The sequence below is a fragment of the Crocodylus siamensis genome, chromosome 4 (genome assembly GCF_052110815.1).
Source record: "Crocodylus siamensis isolate JL-2025a chromosome 4, ASM5211081v1, whole genome shotgun sequence".
In the NCBI taxonomy this organism is placed as follows: domain Eukaryota; kingdom Metazoa; phylum Chordata; order Crocodylia; family Crocodylidae; genus Crocodylus; species Crocodylus siamensis.
Window position 1 is genome coordinate 237,663,269 of NC_143398.1, and position 17,614 is coordinate 237,680,882.

Genomic DNA, 17,614 nt, shown 5'->3' on the forward strand with positions numbered 1-17,614 from the left:
ATATGGAGCTGGGAGGGAATATTTTCCCGTGCTGCTGCTACATATATCAGAGATTTTTTTTAAGCCAGAAATATTGGGTGTTAGCTGCAGTCAAGGTTGGGGATTTTGACAGGGGCGTGCCAGTGCTCCTGCTGGGACTTAAACCCAGCAGTTCCTAGCTAAAGGGTCTTGGCCCTCTACTTAGGGTCAGCCCAATCAATATATTTGGGGGTCAGGAAGGAATTTTATCTCATGGTCTGATTGGTAAAGATTGTGGGGGGTTCTGCCTTCCTCTATGGCAGAGGCCTGGCCCTCTTCCTTGGATTCCTCTACAGTATTTCAACAACCTTTGCAGCAGTAGGATGTCAACCTTCGTAGTCCTCGTGCTTTACTGTGGCAGATTAGGGTGTTATGTCTTGTGGTCATGTCCGGGTTGACTGTGTAGTTTTGCTGAGACCTTAAACGATGGATTGATATGAGATGGTTTGGATAGGGATGATCCTGTTTTAGACAAAGGGTTGTACCTCTGGAGGTCCCATTCAGCCCGAATTAGACTAACTCTGTGATTTCTATGGGCCTTGTTACACCTTACACTGTCGCACAAATGTTGATGGGTGTCAGTGCTAGCTCAAGTTTGGACCAGTCGCACTTCAGGACAACAAGACCAGGAGGACTGAAAGGTAAGAATTCCCCCCTCTCCCATTCTGGGTTTTCCCCCTGCCCGCGGGGACTCCCCTAGTCCCGCCCCCCCGGCTCTCCCTTTGCCCCCGCCCCCGGGGGCTCCCCCAGTTCCCCCCCCACCCCTTGGGTTTCCCTCTTGCCCCCACCTTACTTGTGGCTGCCCGTGCTGTCTGTCCCAGGGGAGCAGCCAGGGAAGTGTTAACTTGCTTGCCTGCCCTCTTCACTGCTGCTGCCAGGCTGCTGCTTTTTATTGTGCTGAGCTCAGCTGGGCCTAGAGAGCAGCAGCAGTGGCAGCAGCAGAAAGCAAGCAGGATATCCCTTCCTTCCCTGCCCCCCCCAGGACAGCGTGGGCAGCCACAAGTAAGTGCAGATGGGGGACAGGGAGCAGTGGGGGAGATCTGGCGTGCTGGTTATGCTTAGGGGCAACCAACATGGCTTCATTAGTGGCAGGTCCTGCCAGACCAACCTGGTGCTTTCTACGACCAGGTCACCAAATCCTTAGACGCAGGGGTAGCAGTGGACATCGTCTTCCTGGACTTTCGGAAGGCCTTCGACACGGTCTCTCACCCCGTTCTCATTAAGAAACTGGGGACTGTGGTGTAGACACCCACACAGTCAATTGGGTCACCAGCTGGCTGCAGGGCCGCACCCAGAGAGTGGTGGTGGATGGGTCATTTTCAACCTCGAGGGATGTGGGCAGTGGGGTCCCCCAGGGCTCGGTCCTCAGGCCCGCACTGTTCAACATCTTCACCAGTGACTTGGATGAGGGGGTAAGAAGCACCCTGTTCAAATTTGCTGATGACACTAAGATGTGGGCGGATGTGGGCACGCTAGAAGGGAGGAATAGGCTGCAATCGGACCTAGACAGGTCACAGGGGTGGGTGGATGAGAATAGGATGGGATTCAACACCAACAAGTGCAAGGTGATGCACCTGGGGAGGAACAACCGGCACCATACCTACAGGCTGGGGACCTCCCTTCTCGTCAGGGCAGAGGCAGAAAAGGATCTTGGAGTCATCATTGATGCCAGAATGAACATGGGCCGGCAGTGTGGGGATGAAGTCAGGAAGGCCAACCGCACCTTGTCATGCATCCACAGATGCATCTCGAGCAGGTCCAAGGAGGTGATCCTCCCACTCCACGCAACACGGGTCAGGCCACAGCTGGAGTACTGCGTCCAGTTCTGGGCGCCGCACTTCAGGAGGGATGTGGACAGCATAGAGAGGGTCCAGAGGAGGCCACTCGCATGATCGGGGGGCAGCAGGGCAGGCCCTACGAGGAGAGGCTACAGGACCTGAACCTGTTCATTCTCCACAAGAGAAGGCTGAGGGGGGATCTAGTGGCCTGTTACAAACTAGTCAGGGGGGACCAGCAGGCACTGGGGGAGTCTCTGCTCCCCCGAGCACCGCCAGGAGTGACCAGGAATAACGGTCACAAGCTGGCAGATGGTAGGTTTAGGCTAGACATCAGGAGGCACGACTTCACGGTCAGGGCAGCTAGGATCTGGAACCAACTTCCAAGAGAAGTGGTGCAGGCTCCTACCCTGGGGGTCTTTAAGAAGAGGTTAGATGAACATCTTGCTGGGGTTGTTTGACCCCAGTACTCTTTCCTGTCATGGCAGGGGGTCGGACTTGATGATCTGCTCAGGTCCCTTCCGACCCTACCTGATATGAAACTATGAAATTAAGTCTGCTGGAGCACAGAAATTGATACACTCTGGCAGCTCCGCATGTCATGTGTATCAGCACCGCTGCACACCTCCATGCTCACAAAGTGCACTTTGAAATAAAATGCTTTGATGAACTTTAGTACAAAGAGCCCCACTGCCATTTTTTCAGCATGGGGACACGCAGTGGTCCTGATACACCTGATCCTAATTAAAGCATCCAGAGAGGCAAATCGAGGCCCCCATGGAGGAGGGAATGGGGCAGGGGCAGGCACTGTCCAGCCAGGGTGGTGAATGTGACCACAGGGCCAGGACAGAGCCGCAGGTTGCTTATCTGGGGATGTGGCGGGGAGAGGGGGGATGATCCCCAGTGCTGTGTGCAGCCCTGGGGGAGGCATGGGGGTTATGTGCCCCACCCTGGATTTGTGTTTAGGGTGAGGGCAGGCTGCCCACTATGGGTTTGGGGCCAGGGGCTGTCCCAGCCTCTTCTCGGCAGGGGGGCTGGGCCGGGGCTGTGCTCCAAGCAGGTGGGAGTGGGCGGCAGTGGCGGCACAGGGAGGGGTGGCTACAGGGAATTTTGGGGTGGCTATAGCCTCCCTATAGCCACCTCTCCTAGCACTGCCATCACTGCTGTCCACCCCACTCCCACCTGCTCAGAGCACAACACTGGCCCAGCCCCCCCACTGGGAAAAGGCTGGCTCAGCACTTGGCCCCGAGCCTATAGCAGGCAGCCTGCCCTCACCCTGTGCACAAATCTAGGGGGGGGCATATGCCCACATGCCCACAGCAAGCAGCCTCATGTGCCATGTACACATCCGGGGAGGCATATGCCCCCCCATGCCTCCCCCAGGGGTGTGTGCAATGGTGGGGAGACACCCTCTCCCCCTGCTACCCTCCACACCTCCCAGATGAGCTACCCACGACTCCGTCCCAGGCCTGGGGTCACATTCATTGCTCTGGCTAGGAAGCACCTGCCCCGGCCCCTGCCCCACTCCCTCCCTCACCACGGAGGCCTCGATCTTCCCCCCACGCCCCTTCCATCACCCACACCTTTTCCCACCCACAGACTTACTGGCCAGACACTACCAGCTACCAGCCAAGCTGCATTCTGTAAATCAGCTATCGGATTGGTACCAGCCGATATGAGTGGTTTATAATCAGCCAAGAAAATCTTTATCAGTGCACCCCTAATTCTTAGAAACCCCAGTTAGGTTTTTCAAAAAGTCTCCTAGCTATTTAAAAAAAGCAAATTAGAGAAAAAAGTGGTGAATTTGGCAGGGTACAATTTATCAACTGACCAGAAATCCATTTCCGCCTTTGAACAAACTGACTGCTGGGGAAGGGTTCAATTCTGTTTCGTGTTACAACTCCAGAGGATGCCTTCTGTTACAACATTCAGTGATCACTTTTTTTTTTTTTTTTTACTGATGAGCTTGGGCATAGTCTAAACAATGTGTATATACAGTGTGCGTATGTATGTAAGTGTATATATACACATACATATGTACACATATACATACTAGACTCACTCATCTCTCTCTCTCTCTCTCTGTAAAAAGACCTCCCTGCATTGATGCTTAGACTGTAAAACCCTATATATATATTTTCCAAAACATTTCACAGTACATAGTACCATTGAAATGCAGCTATCACTGGCTTGGACAACAGTAAGCAATGTAAATACACTCAAGCATAGGGATGGGGAGGAGGAAATTTTAGCCAATTACACTGATGTTTAGGTTTGCTCTGAAAAGTAGGCTCTCAAATGGCTATACAGAGCAAAAACACTTTGTCTTTAAGGGAATCAAAGCCCTTACACACAGCAAATGGATAGCTTAGTAACTTAAGGTCTTCGCAGTCTAAGCATCAACATATGGGAGGTCTTCTTAGGGAAATCTTCTTAGGGATATTTGGTATTGGGAGGAAGGCAGGTGTTTGTCTTACTGGCTCTGTACAGCTTGAGATATGCTAATAAATTTGTTTTTATAAAGTGTTCTCCAAGACGTTCTGATGAAAAACATCATATGAACTGGGTTCCCTCTCCAGGCTAACCCTGGAGTCTTCTCCACTATCGCCCTCGGCTCCTAGTAAATACACGAGTGAAACATGTACCACCCACTAAGCAGGGAAGGTCCAAAATTGGGATAACACCATCTACGCACAGAACCGAGCTGCAGAGCTCAGGGTCCTCCACCGACAACAACTTGCTTCTGTTGCTCAGATTTTGATATCTACAGCAAGAAGCGTTCATGGAAAAGCCTGTTGCCATGATTTATGAAGAGAAGCAGCTCTAAATGTGAAGACTCAAGCTCAAGGCAGTTTTAAACATCAGAACAAATGGTTTTTATTGTGCGCAGAAACTAACAGAAGTCAGTATTTTGGAGAATCAAAGGCAGGCCTGCTGACATGTAGTATGTATTTTATGCCTGTACCATAGTGATGGGATGTTGAGATACATTTACCTAATGTCTTTTCAACCAACATGGACAAGCCAGTTTGCTTCACTATAGAGCGCTCCTCCATCCCTTTCTACGCATTTTGAATTCCTATTTCATTATGGAAAATGAAGATGCAACGATAGTTATATTGCACCATTTTTGACACATCAGGCAGGCATTTATTTAATATGCCCCTTCCCCTAGATTTATTTCTCTACTGTGCTTTGTTCCACTGCATAGTGTAGGCTCTTTGGAGGCTATGAAGCATTAACAATGTCTAGTAAAAGATTAAGTTACCAAAAACATCATATTATATAATGTAATGTTTATACAAATCATCAAACATGATCTCATCCTGGAGAATCTGATGAGTCTTGGACAATGATTCATCAGGAGTCAGGTACGAATTCAAATGCCGGCCTTATGTGCTCTTTAATGCAAACCAGATACAGTGAACTGTGCATACTGCGCTCACCTCTGAACACTTTTTTTTTGGGGTCCCTGCATACATTTACAGTCTAAACCAAGTCCAGTCCCAAGTCTTATGCTGTTAAAACTAGCTGTCTGTGTCCTTGGTACCTAGCTCTGTTATTAAAAAGCCTACCAGTTGTAAATCCTGCAGTAATTCTCTAGGACAAGGAAAGTGAAAATTAGGAATAACTTGGCTGCACATTTTTCGTAGACTGACCAGAAATCTAAATAATAATCAGAGTGACTCAAACACTAAAATTCCCCTCCAGGCACAGTGATGTATGGATGTATATATTCATAAACCCAGTCAAAAGTAACTTGAATAAAGCCTGATTTTTGGTGCTAATGTCTACCAAATGTACCCACAGTGACTAGAAAAAGCAGATTAACTTTCGTCAGAACTGACACGGGCAGGTTATTCTTGGATGTCATTACGCTTGCTACTTCCAACAATTAGTTCAGTGATTTTGTTTTACAAGTCACATAATGCATATCTGCTGGCAACTTGAGATTTATATCTGTGATTAATTCCTCATGCTGCTAATTGTAGAAAAAAATGGGAACATTGCCCTTGTATTAATGTCTTGGTAAAAGTATAGGAAGGACAGACTATTTCCTACCTTCTCTGCATCTTGCTCAAAGAGTCGGAGTTGAAAGCACTGGTCTAGTTTCAGCTTGCGGACATGCCACATCTGGTGCAAATGTTGCCGTGTAGAATGCAACTTGTCCAAGAGGCTGGTGATCTTTGGCACAAGACTTTGGAAGTCGGCACTTCCAGGAATGCAGTTCCTACCAGAAAAACCATCACTGCACCTTATACATTGTAATAACCTTTGGCCCTCTCGGTCCAGTTCCTCCACAGGTGCTTTGATCACTTTTTTCTTGAGCTGCGTATGCTCGTCGATCAGCCTCCTTGACCCTTCAACGTCAACTGGAAATTCTTTCCTAGCCAACATTTCCTGAAGGTCCTCTAGCCTCGATAACAAATGGATGGCACTGTTGAAAAACTCTTCCAAGGAGACTCTCAGCTCTATCCACTCATCATGATTGTAGTCCAAGGATCCTTCAAACTCATCAGTCAGTTGGGAAGGATCAACAAGCTTTGCCAGGCCTTCAACAGAAACCATACTTGTCTAACGGGAGAAAAAAAAAAATACCCGAATTAGTTTTCATTGGCAAACCAGCAATACTGGTGGACTCTGCCCGTGACACAGATTACTTTCCTCACAATACATCTCTGAAATAATGTTGTCAAGAAGGCTGGGGCCTGTATTTAATTCTGACAAATTAAACCATATTTAACACTGTTATTTTCATTTAACAGCACTGCTTATTCTTTGAAAAGTTCACTGGAATCATATCCATTTTTCTCGTTAAAATGACCATCCAAAACACATTGAGAGAGGTTTCTGCTGCAGATTCCTTTAACCTAAAGTGCATATTCTTACTGAGCGTGAAAGTATTGTTACGACAGCCTTTGGCTATCCTGACAGGAATGTTCACTAAGTGGATAACATGAGATTACAATGAATTCTCTTATTTGTATTATGTTCAGGTCAATAGCGCTATTGCGACAATAGTTTTAGGCATGTGAATAGAAGCAGGTACCCTTCCCTGCCAAAATATACAGCATACTGCTTCTTATTTTCTTTCAGATTATTCCAGTTGGTTTTGGCATGGACAGATCTTTTCTACACTATTACTGTCTAATGCGATTGAGCCTAAATCAGTGTCATTGGAATATTAATAACAAAAAATTGCTGTGAAAAGAAAGAATCAGCTGTGAATCACACAAAAATCAATAAGGCACAATACTCTCATTTATTGAAACTTGGCTAACTGAAATTAAATAAAGGCCTTCTCATAGATTTCATATCCATTCTTCTAGTTAAAATCGAGTCCAACCCCCTGCCTTGGGCAGGAAAGAGTGCTGGGGTCAGATGACCCCAGCCAGGTGTTTGTCCAATCTTCTCTTAAATACCTCCAAGGAAGAGGACAGCACCACCTCCCTTGGAAGTGTATTCCATATTTTGGCAACCCTCACTGTAAATAATTTTTTCCTGATGTCCAATCTAAATTTGCTCTCCTTCAGGTTGTGGCCATTGCTTCTAGTTACCCCAATGGGCGCCCTGGTAAACGTCATATTCCCTATTTCCTGCTGTCCGCCCCCACCCGGTGAGTTTGAAGACAGCCACAAGATCACCTCTCCGCCTTCTCTTGTGGAGGCTGAAGAGATTCAGGGCCATTGCTCAATCGGTCCTCGCAGGGTTTTTACTGCAGGCCTTTAACCAGACGGGTGGCCCTCCTCTGAACCCTTTCCAGGTTATCTACATCCCTTTTGAAAGAGACTCAGAACTTTGTAGGCGTGAACGCCTCCATGCTGGATGGCAATTCACACTCATCTTGCACAAATATATATAGATATATATATTTTATTTAACTACCAGCCTAGGTTTTCATTAATAACTGGAGATTTGGGGTGCCACCATTTTTGGTTACTCAGTTTAAGACATGTGGCCGGATGTTCAAACAGTACTGCTCACCTAGACTCCTTGAAAAAATAAATAAATCAGGCCACTGAGTGGTATCTCAGTTTTGGGACCCAAGTCACTGGAGGCACCCAAAGTCATAAAACAAGTGAAAATGTGAGTGATTTTCCTTTAAACCTTCAGCTGAAGCCAGACCCCACCTGAAGTTAGGGGAAGGCCATTATGCTGAATTCAAAGAAAGTAGCTACCCAATGGTAATTCCAGGATCTAAGTTAATAACAACTTGTTATTCCAGCTTCTTATGACCTCCTAAAATGACTTCTCATAATTCTGCAACATATAAAAATGGCCTTCTATTAAAAGACATGCTCAAATAATTATGAAAGCAAAGAAAGCAAAGTGCTGACTAGAGTAGTTGATTTAAAATCCTTTTGCAGTTCCTTCTTGGAAAAGGTTACTTGGTGGAAGAGAGGGGGAACAGGAAGATAATTTAAATATGCATTTAAAATTTTAGAACCTGTCAACCTGGACATTGACCCTTTCAGTGCTTAATATGATCATTCAATTGAGATTACAACTGCTTGTCAACAAATGCGCTTTATCGCTAATATGTAATATGCCAACCCCTGTTTGTTGAGCCCCTGCCACATATTCTTTCCCTTATCAGAACTGCAGTTTTGACAAGATAATATGGCAGGCCTTTTTTATTTAAGGAGTTCTGCACACCTATTTGTTATTTAGATTTGTTCCCTTTGAGAATTATTTTGAAATGAATATGAATACATTACCTAACTTCAGGAGGGATGGATGTGCTAAGACAAAGTAACCATCTATCTGCTCTTCTCTTTCTTTGAAAATGCAACCAATAAAAATAAAAAAAACACTGTCTGCTTATTCAACCACGTCTGGAGGAAAGGAAAAATAATCTTCAAAACACCTCTGAATTAACGATAAGCGGGCTTCTTGGGTCATCCTTCACAATAACACAAAGTTGCTGGAGTCTGCATTAGTCAATCAAGTGTCTGCCTTGCTCACTAGCAGCTTAAGGGGAAATGAAGTCTTTAATGCAGAACTAGCTACAGCTGAGTTTCCTGACCCAAATCAAGATAATCAGCTCTCACCGAGGAATGGATTCCACCAAGCAGTTCTTTTATTGAACTCAAGGACATAACCTGCCCTTAAAACTGGTGCTAGTAGTTATTAGGCCAGATAGTCTGTGGAAAACCTGCATAACTCCATGGATTTCTTGCATACCTTGCCCCAGATGAGAATGCTGGGTTTTACCATGGCAGTAAAAGCAGCAACGTTTTCTGCCCTCTGGATGGGCACAAACCCATACACACTGCTCCGTGCACATACAACCACCTGGTTGAATAAATGCATATTACTCCTAGTTCTATACAAAGTGCACAGCTGTTAATATGAATAGCTTTTCTTTGCATGAATGGTGGATTTACATGAGGGTGGCAGCTGCACGGCTACCCAAGCCTACCTACCATTTTGCAATAGCAGCTCCCAAAGGAGTTCACCAAGGGCACCCACATGTCCCTAAAGTGTCTGCAGGCAGAGAACAGGATGCAGGGCCACTTAGGAAACAAAAATCATCTTCATTTATGGCAGCCTGTACCATAAGCAAGCACCTTTTGGAACTGGGAATATTACTCCCTACATTGTCTCAGTATGGTCAACCCAGCACCCTCAGAAATCATGAGCCAGACCTCTAAAATTCACAAGAGTGGCTTAAAATCATTAAATAACCTCAGAAAGAAAGAAAAGACATTTCTGGCTTTTTTGTCGTCCTTCTGGTCTTTGAAACTTCAGGGCAATGTTGTCTGCTCCAGAGTTTTTAGGAGTGAGAAAGTGTCTAAGGCCCAATATCAGCTTGAAATGTATATGCAAAAAAGGATCTCTCTGTTGGTGGCTTGCAGGGAGACTCCTTATGCTCCACTTCCCTGCTGTGGTGGAGCTACAATGCAATGTCCTTCATCAGCTAAATCTGAGCGGGCGCAAAGCTTTCTCTCGTGCGTGGATGACCTCTACCTGACTCAAGAAGTCTATGGGCCAACGAGAGGCAAAGCGCTGCTCGACCTGGTACTGGCTACGGGGGACGACCTAATCGGCGACCTAGTGATTGATGGGAAGTTGGGCGATAGCGACCATGAGCTGATCACCTTCACTATCCCCCATAAAGCTGGCAAGTCAGTCAGCAACACAGAAGTCCTTGACTTCAGAAAAGCCGACTTTGACAAGCTCAAGAGGCTAGTCAGTCAGGCCCTCAGGGACCATGACCCCAGGGAGTTGGGAGTTCAAGAAGGGTGGTTGCTTCTCAAGGAAGCGATCCTCAGTGCACAAGCTAAATCTATTCCAACACGGAGGAAAGGCAGCAAGAAGGCACAGCAGCCCTCCTGGCTCTCCAGGGACCTAGCAGACCTACTGTGGCTAAAAAGGAAAGCCTACAAAGGATGGAGGACGGGATTCACCTCCAAGGAGGATTACTCCGCGCTGGTCCGGTCCTGCAGGGAGCAAACCAGGAAAGCCAAGGCTGCAACTGAACTCCAACTAGCTTCAGGCATCAAGGACAACAAAAAGTCCTTTTTCAGATATGTGGGGAGCCAGAGGAAAAGCAAGGGCAACGTTGGACCCCTGCTAAACCAGATGGGACAACTGACAACTGACGCCCAGGAAAAAGCCAACCTATTAAATAGGTACTTTGCATCAGTCTTTCATCAGTCACACGGGATGCCCATGCCTGCTATGGGACAGGGAAATCTGGGTGAGGGGGATCCCCTACCCTCCATCAATGCTGACCTCGTGAAGGAACACCTTCAGAAGCTGGATACCTTCAAGTCAGCCGGCCCTGACAACCTGCACCCCAGGGTACTCAAGGAGCTGGCGAGCGTCATAGCCCAGCCCCTGGTACGGGTCTTTGAAAACTCCTGGCGCTCTGGTGTAGTGCCCGAAGACTGGAAGAAGGCCAATGTGGTGCCGATCTTCAGGAAAGGGAGGAGAGTGGATCCGGCTAACTATAGGCCCATTAGCCTGACTTCTATCCTGGGGAAGATCTTAGAAAAGTTTATTAAGGAGGCCATCCTTGAGGGACTGGCCCAGGCTAACATCCTAAGGGACAGCCAGCACGGGTTTGTTGCGGGTAGGTCTTGTTTGACCAATCTCATTTCCTTCTACGACCAGGTGACCTATCGCCTGGACAAGGGAGAAGAGATTGATGTCCAATATCTTGACTTCAAAAAAGCTTTTGATCTGGTATCCCATGATCACCTCTTGGCCAAACTGCCCAGTTGTGGCTTTGGCTCCACCACGATCCGCTGGCTGGGAAATTGGCTTCGTGGTCGGACCCAGAGGGTTGTGATTGATGGCAGTCACTCATCATGGTGCCCTGTGACCAGTGGGGTCCCTCAATTCTCTGTCCTGGGACCCATACTGTTCAACATCTTCATTAACGATGTGGACATTGGAGTCAGGAGTGGACTGGCCAAGTTCGCTGATGACACCAAACTTTGGGGCAAAGCATCCACGCCAGAAGACAGGCGGGTGATCCAGGCTGACCTGGACAAGCTCAGCAAATGGGCAGACGAGAACCTCATGGTGTTTAACACCGATAAATGCAAGGTTCTCCACTTTGGGAGGAAAAACCTGCAGCACCCTTATAGGCTTGGCAGTGCTACGTTGGTTAGCACTACAGAAGAAAAAGACTTGGGGGTCATCATTGACCACAAGATGAACATGAGCCTGCAATGCGATGCTGCAGCTAGTAAAGCGACCAAAATGCTGGCGTGCATCCATAGATGCTTCTCGAGCAAATCCCGGGACGTCATTCTCCCCTTGTACTTGGCCTTGGTGAGGCCGCAGCTGGAATACTGTGTCCAGTTTTGGGCTCCACAATTCAAAAAGGATGTGGAGAAGCTTGAGAGAGTCCAGAGGAGAGCCACGCGCATGATCAGAGGTCAGGAAAACAGATCTTACGATGACAGGCTGAGAGCCATGGGACTCTTTAGCCTGGAAAAGCGCAGGCTCAGGGGTGATCTGATGGCCACCTCTAAGTTTATCAGGGGTGACCACCAGGATCTGGGGGAACATCTGTTCACCAGAGCGCCCCAAGGGATGACGAGGTCGAACAGTCACAAACTCCTGCAAGACCGTTTCAGGCTGGACATAAGGAAGAATTTCTTTACTGTCTGAGCCCCCAAGGTCTGGAACAGCCTGCCAGCGGAGGTGGTTCAAGCGCCTACATTGAACACCTTCAAGAGTAAATTGGATGCTTATCTTGCTGGGATCCTATGACCCCAGCTGACTTCCTGCCCTTTGGGCAGGGGGCTGGACTCGATGATCTTCCGAGGTCCCTTCCAGCCCTGATGTCTATGAAATCTATGAATCTCCCACCCATCACTAACCTCTGCACCCGTCCTGTCTCCTTTCTGCTCTCCAACATCCCCTTCAGCCACTTTCCTGCAATCCCTAAACCTATCTCTGGTCCCCTCTATTCATCCCCTATAACGTTCCCAGGGACTCTGCTACTCTTCACCGGGTCTGTGCCAGAATGGCATCTTGTTTAGGTCTCTGAACCATTCGGTGGTTGTAACTTTAGATTTACTGAGCACGTCTACATGTTCATTAGTGCACCTTAGTTACTGTGCATTCAGTTTAATCTCCACGCTACTGCGCAGTAGTATTAGGCTAATGCGCAGTAAGCGTCTCATTTAGATGTGCCCACTAAGACTAGTAGCACATGTCATCCTCCTTTTTTTCAGGGCTGCCTCGCTTCCAGGACAGAGTGCACAAGCTTGCATAGTGTATCTTGATGGCTTCAGCCCCATTGACAGAAATGGGAATGGCCACCTTTATAAATGAAGGAGAAATTCCAAATCAGCAGCCTTTCATCCTGTTTTCAAGAGAAATGAGATGAAAGGAATTTCTTAAGAATGTGAGAGTTGTGATCAAAGTCATTACAAGTGGTAGCAGTAGGCTGCAGGTCAGGTGCCCACCGCTGTTCTTAAATACATGCTGAACTGTAAGAACCTGTTTAAGTTGCATTAACTTCAACAGACCTTTAAATGTGCTTACCTGCGCTGTTGAATACCCGCGCTAAACCTACCCCCTCTGAATGACTATGGGCTAAATTCTATTCTGAGCTATGCTGATGTAAATTCAGAGCATCTCATGGAAGTCAGGGGGTCTACAGTAGAGTAAATACATGAGCCAAGTATGGGCCTTATCTTAGCAATGGGATAGAAAACAAATGCAAACAAACTGCATAATGCATATAGGCTGATATACATATATTTTGCATACCAGAATTTTGATTCTGTTTGAGTAAGAAACTGGCATTCTTAGAGAAATCAAGAAGCCCTGGCTGAAGCTAAATGCTTTACCTCCACCAATGGGAAAGTTAATAAAATCCTCTCTAATTACAAAAGGGTTGCCTGTATTTTGTACCACTCAAAAAATCTGCTTAAAGCATTTTGTCATTAACATAGCTGGTGAAAAACTCAATGGTAAATCTTAATTAAAGTAATGAAAATAGGAAGATAAACCTTTATTTTAAACACCTTAAATTAATGGAGCCATTAACTGAAATCTGTTAAAAGAGTCCTGAAAGATGAGCCTATGGAATTTTGCGCTTTAAGTTTTATCTCTCTCTTAGACTATCCCACCAATACACAAAAAAATAGTTAAAGGGAAGAATGAAAGTAACAAGGCCACAAAAAGACCTAAACATAAATGTCCTGGATGTTACAACGCCCCGGACAGAGGACTGCCTATGAGCCAAAGCTTTGCTGAGTTCCTGAAGATGCTGAAGTGGGTCTCAGAGTAGAGGTGGTTTTCACCCTAAACCTGACTGGAGAAAATCCATTGCAAAAGATTTCCAATGTGGAATCTCACCTCAAAGATGAATTTGGAACTGCCAAAATTAGTTTTCTGCTTCTGCCAGAAGTTGTCAGGTTTGATAATCAGGGCAACATGAATCTCAGCAGGAAAGGCTTCCTGAAGGGTCTTCAGCAGAGGCTTGATCAAGTCCCATTTGGATCCCCGCATATCAATGATAACGGTGAATCCTCGTTTACAGACATCTTCACTGTAAGAATAAAAGCATAGCAGGATAATTAATATCGTCTACAGACACATTAAGATCCCACTTCTGTTGTTAGCATTCAACATTTCAATGCAAAGCATGGAATAACGTAATACAAGGAATGGGATAATATAGGATAATGGTTATAAAGCATCTTAAGAGTTTTACTGTAATCTAATTTATATGAATAGTTACATTTGTATATTAGCTCCTGAAAATATGCAATTCAAATTGGCATTAGAAATTTACATGCTTTCCTGGGTTTGTATATAATTATATGTATACCAGGCAACTGCCTGTCAAGAATGACAGGGGGAGGAGCACCGCCACCCACCACCCCACACCGCTACTGCCTCCCAGGAACAGAGGGCAGGCGGGGAAAGCTTGCACATTGTGGCAGCCGCTGCTGCTACCCACTGTCTGGCACTGCTGCCACTCTGCATTTGGCTGCACGCAACCTGACCCCCACTCTGTGTCTGGTCCCGTGTTCCTCCCCCCACACCCTGCTGCTCGGTGTCCGGCCCTGTGCCAGCCCCCCCCCGGGCGTCCAGGCCTGCGACCCCCTGCACTGCTCTGTGTCCAACCCCGCGTCCAAAGGTGGGTAAATGTGTGCTGCGGCCCTGGGCAAACACAAAATTGGAAGCTCCCTCCCCCCACGGGAGCTGGGCTGGGAGGGTGGTGGGGGAGACAGGGCACTTTCCTCTCCTGGTGCTGGTGGGGGAGGCTGAGGGGACCCTGCCAGGCTGGGGGTATGGGGGCACATGCCCATCTCTTCTCCCTGCGCCCTGCCCCCTTTTCCCACTATGGCCAAACATACACATGCACACACACACAGATACGTACACAGTACTCTCACTCACTCTCTGCACATGGACACACAGACACAAACACACTCCTTGCCGTAAACACAGACACATGCACGCATGCACACACAGACACAGACATGCAGGCAGGCGCGCACTCTACTCACTCACCCTCTGCACACGGACGCACAGATACAAACACACTCTCCCTGCCATGAACATGACACACGCATGAACACTCATGCATGCACACGCAGTGACACACAAGCACATAGACACATGCAAGCACACATGTAGCTGGGTGCATTCTCTAGTCACTCACTCTCTGCACATGGACACACAGACACAAACACACTTTCCCTGCCATGAATATAGATGCATGCATGCACACACACGCAAACACAGACGTACGCACGCTCACATGCAGACAGGTATGCACTCTATTCACTCACTCTGCACATGGACACACAGAGACAAACAGTCTGCCTGCCATGAACAGTCCCCCACCCCACTCCGATGCCCATCACTCCCGACCTGCACCCCCCACCTTCCAATCCTTGCTGGCACCTCCACTCCTGACCCACAGCCCCCTGGCACTGTCAATGCCCCCCCCCCGCACTCCCAACCCACTGTCCCCCACGCTGCTGCCCCTCACTCCTGACCCACAGCCCTCTGCCCCCCTAGCCCTGCCCATCCTGAACCATGGTGGCTCTGATTCATGCAGGCAGCAGTGGAGCATGTCCAGCAGGCTGAGGGGAGAGGAGGGGAGGCTTTTGGCCCTCCCTGCCCTGGGATACGGCTGCAGTGTCCTGCGAGCAGCCTGGCCACGCCCCCTCTCCTCCTACCCCCCTCCCCGGGCAGTGGCTCCTGGCTGCTCAGCCCCCGGAGCACACAGGATGGGCCCCGGCACCTGCACTGATGCCTGGTAACAAAGCCCCGCATTGGCCTCAAAGCCCCCCTGCCCCTTTCCCTGCTTGAGGGGCAGGCAACCCTCCCCTCCTCTTTTTCTCTGTGCTTCTGGATGAAAGATGGGAACAAGCAAGGACACTACCTTCTCCATGCTGAACACTGGGTTAACCTCAGCTCGTCTTGTCCCTGCACTTTATAGAGGTCCCTCAGGGAAAGGAACACAAAGTTTTCCCATGGCCCCCACACAGCATTCAGTTTCTAAAAAAACCTCAACATTTAATTAAGAAAGGAAGTTTCTTCCTCTCTTAGCTGAAATGATAACTTTCCAACTATGAATCATGTTAAACTTATGGAACTTCCAAATCTGCATAGGGCCCAAAACTCCCCCACTTCTCAGCAGCTTCACCGGCACATGAATTCTTAAAGTTCATTCACAACGCTTTAAAAATGTCAGTGTTTCCATATTGCATTATTGATCATTTTCCCTGGGAGTAAAGCACATGGGTGCGTGGTATGTGGGAGATGTTGTAGGGAAGGAAATGCAGCAAGAAGAAACTGTACAGAAAAGGAAGAAAGAAAGATACAAAAATAGAAAAAGTGGGGAAGGTGAGATCCAAAGGGCAGAAAAAAATTAGATGGTCTTAAAGTTGAGCATCTTTTTTCATGGAGTGATGGTGAATGCAACACTGGGGGCAGGACAAGTTAGCAATGATCACTAAAAGCTCAGTAACTACGTACTGATTTCACCTTTGATTTCTGTGCCTAAAGCAGAAGAAATGCTGCAAACTCAAGAAATGCAAATTCTCGCCTATGGACCACCATTTCAATGAAATATAATATCCAGTCCTCTTCAATACCTTTATCAATGTTTTGGATGAGGGGGTGAGGAGTTCATTGGCCAAATTCGTGGATGACACCAAGCTATGGGGAAGCGTGGTCACACTTGAAGATAGGCTGCAGATACAGGCGGACCTACACAAGCTGGCAAGTTGGGCGGACCGGAATCAGATGAAGTTCAATGTCAAGAAATGTGAAGTGCTCCACCTTGGGACGAGCAACCCCCAACACACCTACAGGCTTGGCAGTGCCAAACTGACCAGCATTACAAATGAAAGGGACTGGGGTGTAATAACAGACCACAGTATGAATATGAGCCGGCAGTGCAACGTTGTGGCCATCAGGGCAAATAATACCCTGGCATGCATCAATCAATGCATCTCCAGCTAAACTAGGGAGGTGATTCTTCCACTGAGACCACAGCTGGAGGACTGCATCCAGTTCTGGGCACCGCACTTCAAACAAGGACGTGGTAAAGCTCAACAGAGTCCAGAGAAGGGCCACCCGTATGATCAGAGATGGGCACAGCAAGCCATATGGAAAAAGGCTCAGGACCTGGGACTCTTCTGCCTGAAGAAGAGAAGGTTGGGAGGGGCCTTGATAGCGACTTACTGCTATATCCGGGGTATACATCAAGGGCTTGGTGAACAACTGTTCACCAGGGCACCCTTGGGGAAAACCAGGAGTAATGGTCACAAACTCCTGGAAGACCATTTCAGGCTCAACATTAGAAAAATCTAGACAGCTAGGGTGTCCAGACTGTGCAATAGGCTCCTTCCAGGGGTGGTGCAATCGCCTGCCCTGGAAAACTTCAAGAAGAGACTGGACAGTCACCTTGCTGGGATCACTTGACTCCCAGTTATCTTTCCTCCCTGGTGCAGGGTGCTGGACCCGATGATCTTCTGAGGTTCCTTCCAGCCTCTTACCATCTATGAATTTATGAATTCCAGGCTAGACTAACGACAGCTGTTTTAAAATGGTTGTACACGTTGGTGTTAAAATGCATATTTAGAAAGGGTCTCAACATTAGCACATCTTACACTTAGACCCCATCACACACTCCCACTGTACACAAACTGCCTAATTTTCATTTATACCAGGGTCCCTCTTCACTACTTTGGTGATACAAAAGGCCTGATGATATAAAAGGTAGAAGAGTGCAAAGGAAACTTCCTGTGACTAACAATCAGGTTCCATCTACATCACTGATGCGCTTATACAAAGATCATCTCCCAATTTTGTGGTTGGAAGAG

General features: G+C 47.6%; 1 protein-coding gene across 1 annotated transcript in view; it reads right to left on the minus strand.

Moving 5' to 3' along the window:
• KALRN (kalirin RhoGEF kinase) overlaps positions 1-17,614 on the minus strand; it is a 764,809-nt gene that overhangs the window by 451,695 nt on the left and 295,500 nt on the right. The window contains exons 4-5 of the mRNA XM_090045976.1: positions 13,623-13,815; positions 5,856-6,368 (exon numbers count right to left, since the gene is read on the minus strand). Coding sequence (XP_089902102.1) covers positions 5,856-6,368; positions 13,623-13,815 — 706 coding nt within the window. The remainder of the gene's footprint in view (positions 1-5,855; positions 6,369-13,622; positions 13,816-17,614) is intronic.